The 18218-nt window shown below is 35.9% G+C and overlaps 1 protein-coding gene across 10 annotated transcripts in view; it reads right to left on the bottom strand.

Annotated features, from left to right (window-relative positions):
- The window catches only part of LOC139150896 (putative oxidoreductase YteT), a 31058-nt gene that overhangs the window by 7472 nt on the left and 5368 nt on the right, over window positions 1–18218 (bottom strand). For 6 of the 10 annotated variants that reach the window (XM_070723349.1, XM_070723346.1, XM_070723343.1 and 3 more), the window contains exons 2-8: window positions 15662–15780; window positions 14909–15075; window positions 9597–9755; window positions 7365–7424; window positions 3054–3161; window positions 2551–2607; window positions 1384–1514 (exon numbers count right to left, since the gene is read on the bottom strand). In XM_070723349.1, coding sequence (XP_070579450.1) covers window positions 1384–1514; window positions 2551–2607; window positions 3054–3161; window positions 7365–7424; window positions 9597–9755; window positions 14909–14998 — 605 coding nt within the window. In that variant the 5' untranslated portion in view covers window positions 14999–15075; window positions 15662–15780. Of the gene's footprint in view, window positions 1–1383; window positions 1515–2550; window positions 2608–3053; window positions 3162–7364; window positions 7425–9596; window positions 9756–14908; window positions 15076–15661; window positions 15781–17961; window positions 18090–18218 lie in introns of those variants that run through there. The other 4 variants (XM_070723351.1, XM_070723352.1, XM_070723347.1 and 1 more) reach the window with 3 other exon arrangements.

Genomic DNA, 18218 nt, shown 5'->3' on the forward strand with positions numbered 1-18218 from the left:
CTACATCATTATGCCATGAAATTGTGAATCATTTACATCATTATGCCAACAAATATTTACCAGAGCAATTATAATGTAAATCCTTCATAACTCATTCCATTACAAAATTGCGATCATTTCAGCCCAGCATTACAGCAGGTTGTACCATCACTCATTGTATCCATCCACTGTATGAGGGAAAGAGCTGTCTGCCATATTGTTGACCAAATGTTAGAAGCACTACAAAGTTCTTACAGTGATCTTTTTAGCATGATTGACACTGTCAGAATTCTTTTAAGCATAAAACTGAAACTGTTACAGGGATGTCAATGTAAATCCTTCATAACTCATTCCATTACAAAATTGCGAACATTTCAGCACAGCATTACAGAAAGTTGTACCATCACTCATTGTATCCATATGAGGGAAAGAGCTGTCTGCCATTTTTGTTGACCAAACGTTAGAAGCACTACGAAGTTCTTACAGTGATCTTTTTTAGCATGGCCCACAATTGCCTTTGATGATTTGCTTTATGATTAACACTGTCAGAATTCTTTTAAGCATAAAACTGAAACTGTTACAGGGATGACATATTATTTAATGACAGGAGGGAGTGTTGGAGCAGTGACTTCATCAAATGGTTGATGTCAATGGGAGATGATGAAATCTAACAGATGTATAAGATCAATTCCAGAAAACAATGTCACTGACCCAGCTTTCACAGTTTTTATAGCAGAAAAGCAGAAGTTTCAAGTCTGAAGGCTGAAATTTCCTCTTCCTGTTCCTGTTGGATTTTATTGTTGTGGCAATGCAGAGCAAAGCATTGATGTGAAATGAATGTAATACTTTACAATAATACTTTTCATACCAACATGTCTCATTCCAAATATCATCATGTTATTTTGTCTTTCTTATCTTTCCATTTGCCAAATAGTGAATTACTTTACTCTAAAAGTTTCTTATTGGACTACTACCTTTATCGGCCAGTGTAACCAGGGGCAGTGAGTCCTACAAGACTCATTTGACCAGTAAAGTGCTTGGATATCCCTATTCAAGACAATAAATTGACTGGGCAGCTGGGACAAGGCTTGTTATTGCCTCCAGAGATCTGAAGAATATACATGGAGCACTGAACAAGTAGTATAGAAACTGATTTGTTTCAGATTTAAGGCATTGTTTTCTTTTTAAAAAGCCTGCTACCTTTTTGTCTATTAATCTATCATATAGTTAACTTAACAATGGAAATGTACACCAAGTCTGCTTTGAGAGTCTTTCACACAAACTCAGCAACACCAAACATCCCTCTGGGCGTATGTTTCCCATAACACTGTGGGAGATTCTGAACTATGGTTTTCCACAAAAGCTTGATATAAAATTCTTAATCGTAAAGTCATCATAGCTTACCTATGTTTACCCATCCAGTACCTCAGAAGATCGAGATCATGACAAGACTTTGCAAGTAATGAAAATGTGCTGCTTTTCTCCTCTCTCCAATTTCCTCGCACGAAGGAATGAGCAAAATGCCAATATCCAATCTACAAAACAGAATACAAATGACATTATCAAATCAAATACCTGCTGTATGCCCATATTGATCCATCCCGGTGAAGTTTATCATAAAATATCAGCCTTTATATGTTGTGGTAAATGTTGAGATATGCATGATAAATGTCTTCACTTTTGGAGTGTCCAAAACCAGATTTTCAATTTGACAGTAAAGAAAGTAAACCAACAAAATGGTTGCTGCTCTTCACTACAATGCGATGTTGCCAACATAAATATTTGAAGGGCTTGGGCAAAAAAGAATATTTCAGGTACCTTAATATGGAACTAATAATAATATGTTGAATCTTGTGATATTATCCTGTGATTATTCCGTTAAAATTCATGTATTTTTTTTAGACAAGCTTCAGCGAACAGTTTACTATTTGCACAGCACTGTCTACTGGTACCTCCCAACAGGCAGACAGCACAAGGCGTAACATTGATGTCACACTCGCGATACCTTTTGACATGGAAACTCTCAGTGTAAACAAAACAAAACAATATGAGTGAAGCTTATACACACAATTATTTTAATATTTATGCACTTGTAAAATTAAAACCTCAAAATTTAAAGTTTTCCAATCATTTGTAAATTGCTGGGCACTGGTATACATGTATGATAAAATCAGTTCTTATCCAATATCGGCAGTTTCTTGCATTGTATCAGCACTTGTGTCATTTGTGCTGCGTCAGACACTGGACTTTGTCTGGTGTCTGATGCAGCATAAATGCATTCATGCTGATGCGACACATGATTTGGAGTAATAACCTCTAAGTGTCTTATCCTTACAGAGCTCATTTTCCATAGATATTAACACATAAAAGGAAAATATTTTTTGGAGGAACTTCATATAACAGAGTTTGCTCTACATAAAATAGTTGCTCCTTTAAAACTTAATCAACTGTTTTTGCTGGTTTCTGTTCCATTTCATGTATACTTTTGGGGACAATGAAATGTTACCGCATCACTTCAGAAACTTTGAGGTAATAATAAGTACTTTACGCTTTTGATCTTTTTCAACTTACAGGTTCTGTATGTTGAATATTGACCACATCACCAATCACATCACTCTCAATAAGTTCCTGTTGAATCAAATGTGAAAACATAAATGATAAGACATTTTTATGTCAATTTTGAAAAACTTGTCACAAATATTATCCAGTTGGACTTAAATGACTAAGGTCAAAATTTTACCCTTGACTTCAGTTTTTTTATGTGAAAGAATATATTTTTTACTGTGTTTAAGGTTGTTGAATGTCTCTTGAGTGTGACATCTTTAAAGGTAAGAGAAGTTCAAGTTCAAAACAAATAAACAACAATAACAGTAATTTTTACTCATCAAAAAATAAACAAACATGTCTGGACTATTGGTTAAAGCATCGAACAAATGACTTATCAAATCAAACTAACCTTTGAAAGATTGTTTATATGAGAGTTTACTTTCAACATACATTGTACTTTCAACTAATTCATTCTGATATTGGTGAACTTAGACCTCATAAGAGGAAAGGCGAACACTTTGACTGACCTTGACTTTCATCAATGGTGGGTGATATCTGAGGACATGACACACAGCAAGCATAACATTGTTTCTCTCACAGGCCTGGGCTATCTGACGGCAGTCCTCTTCTGTTACCTTAGAATTGACACAAGGGAATACAAAGTTTGTACAAGTTTGGAGTGCATCACATTTGCTGGATTTAATGATGGGAACAACTCAATGTAGAGTGCTGTTTCTGTCATTTTTAGCTCACATGTTCACACACATGGGCTAATGTCATAGCGATGTCTGTCTGTCTGTCAGTGCGTGTGTGTGTGTGTGTGTGTGTGTGTGTGTGAGAGAGAGAGAGTCTGTCTGCCTGTCTGTCTGTTTACAAGAAACTCAAAAACGCCTGAACAGATTCAAGTCAGATACAGGTACCATATGCTACTTGCAAGAACTGATTAGATTTTGGTTAGTGTGGCTTGCATATTAATGAAGTTATGGCATATCATTTTTTCACATAATGGTTTCCTATGGAGACAGTAATGACAGTATAGACATATATAAAAAAATACAGCACAAAAATTTCATGAAACTTTTCACAGATGACAATATCAGAACATTATGATGATACTGTGAGTTTCTTGTCAATTATCTGCTCATTTGCATATTTAATGAACTGTTGTTATTAGCCAAAACTTGATGATACGTGTAACAAATATTGATCTAATATATATCTATTGTACTTAGAAGCATTGGGCAGTGTCAAGTCAACAAATAGCTCATTTGCACATTTTATGAAGTTTTGTACTTAGTCATATAACCCCGAAATAACTGCACAAAATGTGATGAAATCTGCTGCAGATACTGATCCGACAGATATGTAATTGTGGTGTAAAGCATTTAGTTCTGTGGAGTTTATTGAGGGTTCATTTGCATATTTAATGAACTTTGTAATTAGTGATATTACTCCAAAATTACGGCATTACATTTGATGAAACTTGCTACAGATATTGATCTGATAAATATTTAGTTGTAATGTGAAGCATAGAGTGTGTCAAGTTAATGAATTAGCTCATTTACATGTTAAATAAAATTTTGTAATTAGTTATTTAACTCTTACAGTACCGTGCGAAAGTTGATGAAACCTCTACATATAATGATATAACAGATATCTGATTGTTCTTATTACACACCTCACACGGGTGTCGACTATATTGAAATGAATTTGGTTTATTGACTGGAATATTGAAAAATAGTGACAATGTCACTGTTCGCTCCCATACAGTTATCAAAACAAGCCAACTATTGTATGAAACATGGACATACATGGTACATACAGACAGACTGACATACATACACTGGTACAGAGAGATAACATTGGCCCTCAAGTGTGCCTTGGCCCATGGAGAGTGATAAAGATATAACAAACAGCTGAATGTAACGATAAAACAGGCACTCAGGGTGAATTTGTTACAGCAATTTGATTAGTTTCTTTTCTTTTTCTACTTCTGTGATAATATTTAAGACAATCAATCTGCAAGGCAGTTTATGTATTGACAAATATGTTATCTTTTACAAGCACACAGCAAACTGTTCTTGATTTTTCATTTACAATATTTGACATAGACTGAAATACATAACATGCAACCAATGTTTACATTTTGCCCATACACCAGATACATGGAGAGATTTCAACAAACAATCATTAACTCAAAAACCCTACAGGGAAAAGTAAACATTGTTTTCTTCCAGAACAACTGGTGCATCCACATCTGGAACAACTTACAAACTTAACCAATTTCAAAAGGATGATGACACAAGAGATAAAGTAAAAGTAAAGAAATTTAACTGTGGTGAACTTGACTATCCCTTTCAAATCCTTACCTAACTTGACTAATATACACTGTATGATTAATTGCCCGCAAAAATACATCAGGGATGGACCATTTGATAGAAGGGGGGGGGGTGTCTGGAAGATTGATGAGGTACATTATCTTTTCATCCGATCCATTGTGCACACTTTTTCCCAACTCTCCCACCTTTTCTTTTTGTCAAACCTTCTCAGACTTATTTTTTTTGTATTGACATTTGTTTGGATTTTTTTTCCAAATCTGCCAGGAACGCCCCCCTCCCCAGGATAAAATGGTCCACCCCTTTGTATTGACCATCTTTGCATGAGATATACAATGAGCAGATGACAGGAAGTGTGTCAACTATTTACAACCTTGATACTCTTAAATATTGAACAAATTTTGGAATATATTTTTTTGGAAACTAAACCTGCTAAAATCACTACCGCTATGTTTTCTAATGATTTTTTACCGCATTTCAAGACCAAATACAGTTTACCATAAAATGTTTACTAAATCACCACGTTATATACTCTTTAAGTTTCAGTAGGTTATCTTACATATACAAAATGAAAGATATCCCCGTAAAATTAAGAGTTTTGCAAAGTTGCCCCAAAAATTCAAAATGCCAGATTTCAACCTAATTTCAAAACCCTAGGAACCTGTTTAACTAAATTTCAAAGCAATCAGACTGGTAAATTTTGAGAAACAAAATTATTGACCAACAAGTCATTGACAATGACATAGTCCCCACTTGTAATAGGAGTATTAGTCTTGATGGGGCAGGGAAATGTGGTCATTAAGAAGTATCACTGGAGTGTATATGTTCAGATCTAAGGGCATATAGGTTTATGTCATTTTTCCCAATTTATAACAAGAGGCATGTCTAAGTTATGGTTCTAAATCGGGAAAAAAGATCAGACCTCTAGTTGTATTGGCCAGCCAAGAAATACATATGTGCATAATAAATGAGGGACAAGATGTGACATCTTAAGGTCTAATATCCTATCAAAATCGAAGCGTATAGAACTTGTGGTTACTGAGTTATGCATATACCGGTATATGTATAATCAAGGTCAAAGGTCATCAAGGTCACGTGACATTTTGAAAAAAAAATTGTATTGCTAATTAATCCCTATATGCCAAAATTCAGACCTCCAGTTCTATTGGCTTGCCTAGAACTAGATATGTGCATAATTAATGAGGTAATGCGTGTGTTGTCATAAGGTCTCCTATCCTACTAAATATAAAGGACATAGCACTTGTGGTTACATATTTATTGACATAAACGTATATTTAAGGTAAAAGGTTATCAAGGTCACATGAAATTTTGTCAAAAAATTTCTATCCTATAGTTATCCCTATATACCAAAAAATCAGACATCCAGCTCTATTGGCTCGCTCAAAATTAGATATGCACATAATTAATGAGGTACAATATGTGGCGTCATAAGGTGTCCCATCATACCAAATATGACGGGTGTAGCACTTGTGGTTACTGAGTTATGGACAAATATGTATATTTGAGGTCAAAGGTCACCGAGGTCACGTGACATTTTGTCAAAAAAATTGTATTGCTAAGTTATCCCTATATACCAAAAATCAGACCTCTAGCTCTATTGGCTCGCTCAAAATTAGATATGCACATAATTAATGAGGTACAATATGTGGCGTCATAAGGTATCCCATCATACCATATATGAAAGGTTTGGCACTTGTGATTACTGAGTTGCGGACAAATATGTATATTTTAGGTCAAAGGTCACCAAGGTCACATGACAAAGTGTCCGAGATATCTGCGTGAACGGATGCACTCACGGATGGACATGTCCCAATCTATAAGCCCCCTGGACTTTATTTGTGGGGACTAAAACTGTGTCACTGCATCCTTTTTGCAATATGAATACGATGATTCCTTCCATTCAGGGTCACATTGGCAGGTCAAGTTGTTCTATTAAGTAAATGCTAAAATTTTCTAGTCTGTTTACTGGACATCCAACATTCTGTGAAGCGTAATACTATTAATGAACCTGTTGTACAACACATTCAGTTCACATCTGGTTGTTGTGTAACACAACCTTTATGATGTGAACTAAAAAGCAAGTTCTTAAAATGATGATTTTGTACCCCTTTGGTATCTCGAAAAAAATAATTCAGGCATATTCACATGTTTGAGCCATTTTTCTCATACAGCATTAGCGCATATTCAAATTTAAGAAAGCTGCCTGAGACCTTGGTCTGTCAGAAAGTGTTGCATCAAGCATGAATCATGAAACCTATGGTAACATTCAGTGCCGGTACATACATAAAAACGGAATCATAAACGTTCTCTATATGAGAATAAAAAATTATGCATCTACTACTATTTCTCCTTGTCATAGCTGATTTTTTAAAAGAAAAAATTATCACAAAGTCATCATGCTGCTCAAAATTACTTCCATCCTGTTTTTGATCATAAAGTGCAAAAACAACCTGAGGTGAAACAGATAAAGTTCAAACTCACAGCCATTGGTTTTTCCAGCAATATATGGTAACCTTTGTCAGCACATGCCACAGCTGGTCCCTGCAACAATAATTTATATGAAATTGGAAATTGAAAGTAATTAGAATGAGAACAACTTACATACATGTATAGCAGTGTTGTCCTTAGAAGCCCGGTAAATAACCCGCCTGTTTTGCATTTTTTCCCGGCTACTTTTAACGTAATTAGATTATTTTTATAGACCTATTAATTTCGGGATCGCACTGCCAGCTGTTAGACGGCACACGTATACGATTAGCAGTTTCACGACCCCTTTCCCCACTTGGACTGCACAAACATAAAACAGTTTCTAAATACCCATTTGTGGCTTTTTGAGCCCAATCCTTTACTTGGTAAAAAGTGTGATTGGCTGATGGATGAGCCTATGGTGTTGCCTTTGTTACGAGCAGCGTGATTGGTTTGATTAGTATGAAGGTCATCTTAGGTCATCTATAACGATGGCGTCAAAAAGAAATGTGGCGTCGGCCACTGGCACTGTGCCGATGAAATTTTTTTCCCGAAGAAAGCCCGTTCAAAAGGTATACTTGATTCCAACAATACATTTAGTTTATGTATGAAAAACTTCAATTTCGCTGAATTTGTGAGAGAAAAGCACCGAAAAGATGTGATTTTGATCGACGATTCGAAGTTCACGTGACTGGCAAGCTAGTTTTTCGCCGTCGCGCTGGCTGCCGCGACGTCACTACGAGTATGTTTGTCTTCTCAATGAATCAAGCTATTCTCAGAGCAATACCAACGCATTTTCTAGATTTAAAAAAATGAGCTAGAACTGAATTTTTTTTAGAACCAACTGTTTATTTGAATGGGTATTTTATTTGATTGATTATTTTTACGTACTAGAATCCATGGTCACAGGCAGTTGTGTTTCCGACCGTTTTACGCTGTTCTCTCTTACAGCCTCGTCTACCTACTGATACGCTATACGTGTCTGCGTGTATACGCACTGTTAAAATTAAGGGTATGTCAGGATATATCATTTTATTGGGTGTCATTTTTAGATAGTTAGGTTCATCGATAAAGTATGTTACTAAAGGACCATGTCAAAAGATCGATGTAGGATAAAAATCTAAAATTTTTTCAAAAAGTCTTTCATCCGACAAAAACGATATTCTACTTTGATTTGGTTGAGAATTCTTAAAAAATGATGATGTAATTACATATAGTTGCTCCCTACATTGCTGTAATTGCAACTGGAAAACTTTTTCATCTAGTTGTCTGAAAAAGACATTTTATATTGGTGCATGTGTTTACATTACAGTGAATTATCTTACCGATAAAGTTTTTTTTACCAATAAGGTTTTTTTTCAACAAAAGTAAATGTGTTTTTCATTAATTAGAATATTGTCGTTATTTACAATTTTCCATCCTGATTGGGTTTTAAGTATGATTTGAATTCTCACAGTAAAGAAATAATGGGAACATCTGATAAATATTCAACAATTAAGTTTCAAGGAATGGGACAAAACTTAAAGAATTAAGGTTTTTATCCAACATCCATCTTTTGACATGGTCCCTAAGTTAATTAACACTTTTCTGATTGAATTGAATATAATTTTTTTTGAATATCATCATGAAAAAATATAAACAGTTATATAGGTAGGCCAGATGGTGAATATTTACTAGTATAAATTTAACGTAGATGGTACTTATCATATATTCTTTCTGATTATAATTTTAGCATTTTTGAGTGAGTCCGGGTTTAATTTCGCCTTGTGAGAAGGGGAACATCCCCCTCTCTCTCCCCCCCCCCCCCCCCCCCCCCCGGTTCGCTTTGCTCCCTCGCTGTCCATCTGTCTACTTTCTTAAATTACCTGGCTACTTTTAAATATAAGGACAACACTACATAATGAACATATTACACATACCGGAATATTTTCAGTGATAGTATTATGACCTACAGATGCACATCGATTTATTTTGCGATACGATCCAATATGGCCGCAAGGTATCATGAATATAATGAAAATAGCCTGTACGTTTATTGCAGAAAGAGAGTGACCATATTATATTGCTATAAAACTCTAAATGCTGATGGAGACATTTTGCAAATTTGTGAAATCTAATGCCAACAGAGAATTTTGGTACTTAAAAATATTTATCAACGCATAAAATAATTATTTACTGACTGAATGTAAACCAATTGCAAGCTTTGATGCTGCTTGGTACAAAACCTATAGATTGAGGATTCATTACCTTGTGAAGTATGTCTGGGGTTGTTACAATGACAGCATCAGCAAATTTGTCACATTTGACAAATTCTGACCAATCAGAGAAGGTATGCTCATCTGGAATGCTGTATTTCTCTTGTATTTTCTTAACTCTGATCTTTATGGGATCTGCCACACCAACAACCTGTTAGTAATAAACTCTAATTTTACAACATTGAAATTAAATATAGGCCACGCTCAGGCAGGGGGCCACCGAAATAAACTTGTAACAAAACAGGCTGCATGGATATCCTCTAATTTTGCAACATTAAGACTACATGTAGGCCACTAGGCAGCTGGTTCACTGAAATAAACTGAGAGAGAAACCTGATTGTGTATGAGAACTGAAAGGTACACACACTTGCCGAACAACAGTTGAAACTGTCCTCTGAAACACTTGGTTCAAATTTGCAGCAAAGTAGCTCTACAGATTGCGTTTTACACCGTTGCAGAAACGTGAAGACTTTCCCACCATCTTCACAAAGTATACCTTTGAAAGGCATGCTGAACAGGTCAAAAATGCATCTTTTTTTAACAATATCACACAATATCCTTTGCTTGAAGTACAACTTTCAGCAGATGTTTTTCGATACATCATCTTTCATTTAATCTAGGTTTCTAAGTAGCAAATTATTTCAGGAATGACCAAATTGAAAATTAACAATTACATGGTCCATATATATATATACCAGGGTCTACGTATGGTCAAAGTTAATGTACAAATTTCCACCTCTGGTTGAAAACCAACAATATATCAGTTCCAACGTGATTTCTAAAAATATCCTAAAGTGAATTTTTGTATACTAGTTTTCACTGTCTGAAAATAGGGGATTAGAGTCGATAAAACCTTCCAAAGTGATGCACAGATGTTACCAATATTCATATGATCAGAATAATTAGTGCACTGTACGGTCTGTCATTTCAAGCAAAAATCCTGCAAACTATTATGCTAAAGAATGCTTGGCTGACCAGTTGAAAAGGCGTAATTCAGAGAGACTTGCTTCTGTTCTTAGAGACCCACCTTTGATTATGATTTTAAATGTAGCTAAGTTTACAGGAGAATAAGTTTTCTTAGTTCATTACATTCTGATCATATCATGCAACAAATAATGCCATATGGACTGTTATGGACTATGTGTGCTTCTGAGAGAGTGCTTGGTTTTAGTAACACCTTACACAAGGTACAATTCAGATGATAATTAATATCTGGTTATAGTTCACAAATTTTTCTCTCATAATTTCTCTGTGAAACAATATTGAAATTTTGTCAAAGTGCAACATATTTGAGAATCAGAGATATGTCCATGCATGTTAAGTTTCTCCAAAAAGCCCCCAATAAACAACGAAAAGGCTATAGAAGCATGCTGACATAAATAAGAAACTATCAACATTTTTTTTGCTTTTAGAACAAATGAGATACATTTTTCTAATCACTAGGGACATAGAGACAGTGTCTGTATCAAACACAGTCAGTGAATACCAAGTACAAAGTTTAGATTTGTACTTCTTCAGGTCTGCAGATGACTTAGGCAGTCCATGGAAGCTGAAAAAACTGACAAAGTATGGCTGGTTTGTGTGATGCTTTCGAACATACAAAACAAACACTGCATTATCACAAACAAGCAGCATGTACAAAATTTTGTATTCTTTATAATGTTATCCTTGGAAACCTATTTCAATACAGTTGATAAATATCAATTATATCATGTATTTCACTACATTCACACTACAGAGTTCAAGCCAACTCGGAGTTGCCATGGTTTTGAATGTGAACACGCTATGTGGGCCCTTATGTATATAGTCACAGAGATGGGTTTAGAGTTGACAAAAATTGAGAGCAAGTCCAAATTGTGCATGTGTGTGTATGGTTTATGTTGACTCTTGCCCCGGTTGACACCCTAAAAATGGGCTAGAAAGAGGTAGATAAGTGACTGAGAGGAGTGATATTCAGGGACGGAAATTTTTCTTATCACAATCATGTGCCACTGGCTCAAAGATGGCACTGGGCCTGCATGCAAACCGAGCAATTATCAAAGTGGCATAAATTTTGACATATGCTTTTAAGACTCATAGTCCTATTGGAACATTTAGCTTGCATAGACATATAATGTTATCGTTTGTTGTGTGCCTTAATTGTCACTAATCTGCTGCAGAGCAGCATTAGCTTCCCTCTCATGTGCCTCAGGGACGGATATTTGGACTCTACTTCACTAGTCTACTCTGATCTACCACTTGAGCAGGTTCACTTTGAAGCTCTTAGAGTAATGGAAATTTCACTGCCTCAGTTTTTTGAAAATCTAAAATTTGATGACACCTTGAATTATCCTGGATCCAAATTTCTTATCAGTTCTTGTCTGTCTTCCAGGGAAAAGTTAAAAAATTGGTCTGCAATAAAAAAATTAACCTCAGCTTTGTTTTCTGGATCAATTTTACTACAAATTGATACCAACTATGACAAAATTATGTTCACAGCCTTCAAAACTGTCTCATAGCATATCCTGGGTTGGTATAGGTCATTTAAGGTCACAGACTAGACTGAGAAAATTACCTAAAATATACATCTCCCAGGACTTTTATCATCAGACAAGAGGTTTTTGAGAACAAGTTTTCTTAAACAAAAATGACAAAATTGTCTTACAAATACAAATTTGCATATTTCAGGACAATTTCCACATATCCAACTAATTTCCACATATCCAACTATTGTCATCCCTGGGCATCTGTATACCAGGCATAAAAGCTGTCTGTCCAGTGGTTTTAAAGAAAAAAGATTTTTTCAGATTTTTGACCAAAAACGACAAAAATTGCCCCAAAACAGTAATTTTGCCAATTTTGTCGTAATTTCAACAAATTAGAAAGGAAACATCCTTGCAAATATCCAACCTTAATATGAGAGCAATTGGGCCAGCGCTTTCAGAGAAGAAGAATTTTTACTTTAAAATGACGAAAACAACCAAAAAATTCAGCAAAAATAAAAAATTCAAGATATCTTCACGATATGCATAAAACTTTAAAAGGTCCACGTAAGGTACTAACTCACTAATTTTCAAAGCAATCAAAACAGCGGTTCTTGAGTGAGTAATATTTGACCATTTTCACATTTTTTTGGCTCATTTGCATAATTTTGGCATTGCAAACTTCATTTGAACAAAATCCTATCTATAGCCCAGCATGCATCAGCACATCAAATACCAAGCTAAAAAGTGCAGCGGTTCATGAGTTTCTGATGTTGACGGATATACTATACCTACATACCGTATTCCTCCGATTCTAAAACCCCCTTTTCAGAACCAAAGGTGACGGAAAACGTGGGGGGGTTGTATAAACGGATGTCACCGCGAAATCGAACGTCGTAGTTAATTTATGCTAATTGATGCAATGTTATGCAAATTTATGCCAATGTTTTTTTATTCATGTGAGCGCTGCAGACAACTCATACTTTGTGTTATCGACTCATGGCCAAATGCTGCGTCGATACTGACAGTCGAATCTGTACGGTATAAATTAATGGAGATTTACAAGTTTTGAAATTTAGCGTATTTGCCATACCCTCTTTTGCTAAAATATACGATAGCAACAAATCTTCGTATTTTGTGTAAAGATAATCACCATGATACTTCATTGCAACAAGTTCGCTCCAGCAGTAGCTAGCTCCCCATAGCGATGCATATCATGGCCGCAAAGCTCAGACAAGGAGTAAAGGGAAAGTCCCTAAAGTTCCGCTGGCTGTGATTGGTCAATTCACGCAAAAGGTCAAAGGTGTCAGTGCATGAGGTCAGGGTAAAATTCTGTTCAGCACTTGCATACAATGTGGTGATGGTGCACGGTGTCCGTCCAATGTTTTCTATTTATGATTTTCAATTAGCATACTCCTTAAAATAAATGATCAATTACACGTTGTGAGTTTTATTATTTTGCTCCTACGGTAGTTTCAACAAGTCTAACCGTATCTCGGAACGAAATATGATCTTACGAAAAGGCAGGCGCTAGGCTCACACTGATAAAGTGTTGAAGCACCGGCCAGCTGGCCGAGACCAAAGGTTGCTACGCCAATATACTTACAATTTGATGAATTGAATTTTTGGCAATAAAAATTTGAAGTTTTTTTTTTATTTGTACCGATTACCGAAATGTCTCTTGATGTGGAATTCAGTCATCTATGATCATCTGTTCGGAATGGTACGAACATGCACGTTTTTGTTCTAACTGTAAGTGTATAGGGCCGTTTATGAAGTTGGGTATTTTTCCCTCGCAAGACTTCGAAAGCATGCATAATCTTGAAAATCTGTTACACTATCGCCTACTCATTGCCGGGACTAGTTCAGGAAAAGGACACACACAAGCAAGAAATGCCGTTCAAACAATAAATACATTTATAACATGAGAAAAAATGTACAAAATTGATAAAACATAAAGAAAGAAATTCAAAGTATTTTCAGTTCATGCGCAGAAGAAACTTCGGATGTCGAGTTTGTCGATACCATTGCCCTCTTCATCGAAGTCAAAACCATCGAAGTCTATATCGTCATCAAACACGAGTCCCAGGGCTTCATTTGATAAGTCGTCATCGAGTACCGGAATCTCCTCGGAAATCATGTTGTCTTCAGTTCCGTTCAGCACATTCGCAATACCCGTGCAAAGGAATGATTGTTCACCACGTGAAATGAGCGAATCGTACTTGATCGACACGTTCAAAAACGTAATGTTCATTTTATGGTAGCCAAATGGCATCAAAATATTTGATTCGTATTTGATCAAAATGTTCAAAAATCTACTTATTTTGACGTTAGCAAAATGACAGTGACAAAAAGACAGCATTGTACTAGATTGAGACGCTCAGAAATCCAACTCTTTTAATATTCATTTACGTAGCGAAATCCAAGTGGAATTGTATCGCCAGGAACGGTAGAACCGTTCCCGATTGATATGTTCCAACACCAAACAATAGTGTGCTTGTCTTGAGGTTTGATACTTCACTTTGGCACTTGTTTGTGACTTTGATTAGCGACGTAGGTGTCGCGGATGACCTTGTCTCATTACGTGACAATAGCTCTGTTGTTCCAGTCAGAATTTGGGTGTACCCCCTGGGGGGCGTTATAAACGAACTAACGACCAACTACGAATTGATAAAATAATCCTTGGGGGCGTTATAAACGGGTGGGGTTTTAGAATCGGAGGAATACGGTACATACAGACGCACGCCACCGACTTCAGATAAAACATAACCTTACATTGGTATACCAAATGTGAGCTAAAATCATCAAAGTTTAGCAATACTGACCCTTTAAATATACCAACCTTAAATCTGTGTGGAAAATCCAACTGGAAAAGAGCATATCCACTTCCCCTTGATCCAGCACCAATGATGACTGCCTTTACCTGCTTCATTACTGCTCTGGGTTCTCACCAAAGTTTCTTACCTTCACAATGGAGATTTACTCAATCTTTAATGTTAACCCGGATGCCTGAATTTGATTGAACAGGATACAAGTATTGGTGAACACTATAAACAAAAGATAAATCTGTGTTGCTGGTTGAAGCACCAAACTTTTTGTACAAAATGGAAAGTATTCATATTGAAGTCAATTATTTATAGCACGTATTCAGAGAATTCCCTTGTACCGTAGTAGAATATTAAAATGTAAAAGATTTAAATCATGCAAATATAACTGATGAGCTAATTTGTTTCCATAGCTACACCCAAAGTTGTCATGGAAATCAGTTTTATAAGAAGTCTCAAAGCAATAAAAATTGTATGAATGTTTATATTTATTCTTTCCATAGGCTGTTTCTTTTCTAACAAAATGCTACACTTTAGTGAAGTATGCATGCTTAATAAGAAAACATACACTAAAAAATTCAAAATGTTGAAACAGAAAAGGGATTCAAGGAGTATGCAACCCTTCACTATTCCTGTGAAAGAAGGCTAAGCTCCATCAGAGATGAAAGTCTGTCACTGTTCATGATACTACCACTATGATGGCATTAGAGTGTGACTATAGGGATATATGTAAGGGTATCATGTACATTTAGTAAAAAGAGAAAACTTACTTTTTAATCTTCAAGAACTGAAAGTAGATTCCTACAGATTGATCAGATCTTCCAGAATTCTATGAACACTTAGCTTTCACTAATAGTAATTAATTCACCATCATTGCCAGATCATCATTCTGAAGGGAAGCATATATAACACAAATAATTGAAATTCAATGAAACATTAACCCATTGGGAAAGTACTACGCATTATTACTCTGTGTATTGAATGGTAAATTGGAATTTTAAGCGTATAGCGTTTGGAACAATTGCCCATCAGTAAGTCATAATTCTTACATTTCTTTGGCTGCTGCTTTGAATTTTTGGTTTGCATGCAATTGTCATTAATTACAAAATTGGAAAGTTATAAATGACTGCAAGATGGAATGTTTTCATCTGTCTACTTTATGCTCTACGGGTTGAAACTTCTGGTAATGCCTCACCCCCCCACCCCCACCAAGGTCAAGTGAGGTCATTCACTGAGCCATGATGAACAGTCTTGAATTGCTATGCTAATCACTGTCCCGCCATGGTGCGCTGTCAGGTATGTGGCTATGGCAACCAATACATTACCTTAAATCACCTCTTGAAGTTAAATTCTCGAAATTTCGCGATCGTAAATATTTATAGAATTGTATTCAACAACAAACCAAAGCTTTCAGGCACCTTGACTTTGTTGCATGTTGCAAGGCTGCATTCAAAAAAAATGGTGAGGGGGGGATTTGAAAATATTTGGGGTAGTCGAGGGGGGGACTTGAAAGTTTTGCTCTGCCTATAGGGGGACCTGAAAATATTTTGATTCCCAACATTTTGATGTCATCCAATGGTTCTAATGTTAGTAATAATTGAACAAAATCTAGAACCGTTTTGTCCCATTTTATGTCCTTTATCTCAAAAAAATCTAAAAATGAATGAATGCCATCAAATTTTTGTAAAATAAGTTGGCCTTGTAATGGGGAAGGAGCTATACAACTGTTAATAATTTTTCAATATTTCTATGCAATGTATCAAACACAGTTTCTTGGTGTCTCTCTACAGCATGCTGCTGAAAAACACAATATTCAGTTTGTCAACAAACCCCGTTTGTATAAATATTGGTGATAATTGAATAATGCAAATGCACGGTACACGTAGGCTGTGTTGGCAAGCTGAATATTGGATACTAGTAGCTCAACACGCTGTAGGGAGTAGAACAAGAACGCAATTGTATAACTGAACAAAAATATTGTCAAAATAAAAAGTTAATACAACTACTGCCCTGCTACTACATACTGGCAGCAATCTACTTGTACACAAGATCCAGCCAGAGAGCAACACATAGAAGACTAGGGGACTAACAGTTACCATGGATTTTTGAATTCTGGCATATGAGAACAATCAAATATTAGAGAAAAAAGATGGGGTCACCCTACTTGATCTTATACAAATGTAAGATGAAAAGTCAGTTTTTCTAAATATTTTAAATCAATATATAAAACCATTCATTTCAAGTTCATGCAGTGAATGAAGTTTTCACATCTCATTGTACCAATAACACAAAAGTAAAACTCTGAATTTCTGAGATTAAAACATTAATTTCATGGAATATTTTAACCTTCCAGTATTGTCAATTTTGTAAAACATGTATAAGTGGCATCTAGTTGTATATGTCTTGTACTTTTGAAAAAAAAAATTTCGGTAGGTCACTGTGCTCATTTTTTCACAATTTGGTTAAATTTAGCTAGGAATACACAATTTTCATACTCTCTCAAGATTGTCATTTTGTGTGCTCTTCAGCTGGTGCCATAATGTGAACTGGCCAGAGTTGGATAAACTCAAGTCGGCTTAGACTGAGAAATCAAAAAAGTTCACTGATGCATTTAAAAATGAATCAATTTAAGAACTTGCCCTAGGTATAATGGCTCTACAACCTGCTGATAAGAGATAATGTTGGACATCTGCGTGCAGAACGACACGTTACATGTTTTTTTCACTCGGCGTGCATTCCTAATAAATATGTGGCTATATGGTAATTTTGGGGGGACTTGAAATATAAATATGTGGCTATATGGTAATTTTGGGGGACTTGAAAATTTTTGAGGGTATTGAGGAGGGGACTTGAAAATTTTTGAGGGTATTGAGGAGGGGGATCTGAAAAAAAAGAATATTTCAATCGCGATTCCTCCAGCCCCCCCCCCCCCCATCACCATTCCCCCTCACCATTTTTTTTGAACGCGGCCCAAGCAAACTAAAAATTTAATAAAATATGATTTTAATTATAAATGACATCATCGCGGCATGGAGGTAAAAGTAGTCTCGTTTCAAGTTTCACCTCGTACCTCTATGCTTGTGGTCATCATCATGTGATGTACTAGACGTGGCGTATGCATAGGCTTTCACTCTGCACTGTTATCGTACTGATGATAATCACGAGATTGTCTTCGTGACACATCAACACCATGCATAGGAATGACACTTTGCCACGTACCACGGTACGAGAAAATTCCCACAATGCAATACGATCTGTCCACACGAAGGTTGAGATGCGCAGATCGTAATAAAGTTTTCCTATTCTGCGCATAGTTAACAACTTTTT

The sequence above is a fragment of the Ptychodera flava genome, chromosome 15 (genome assembly GCF_041260155.1).
Source record: "Ptychodera flava strain L36383 chromosome 15, AS_Pfla_20210202, whole genome shotgun sequence".
NCBI classification, from domain to species: Eukaryota; Metazoa; Hemichordata; class Enteropneusta; family Ptychoderidae; genus Ptychodera; species Ptychodera flava.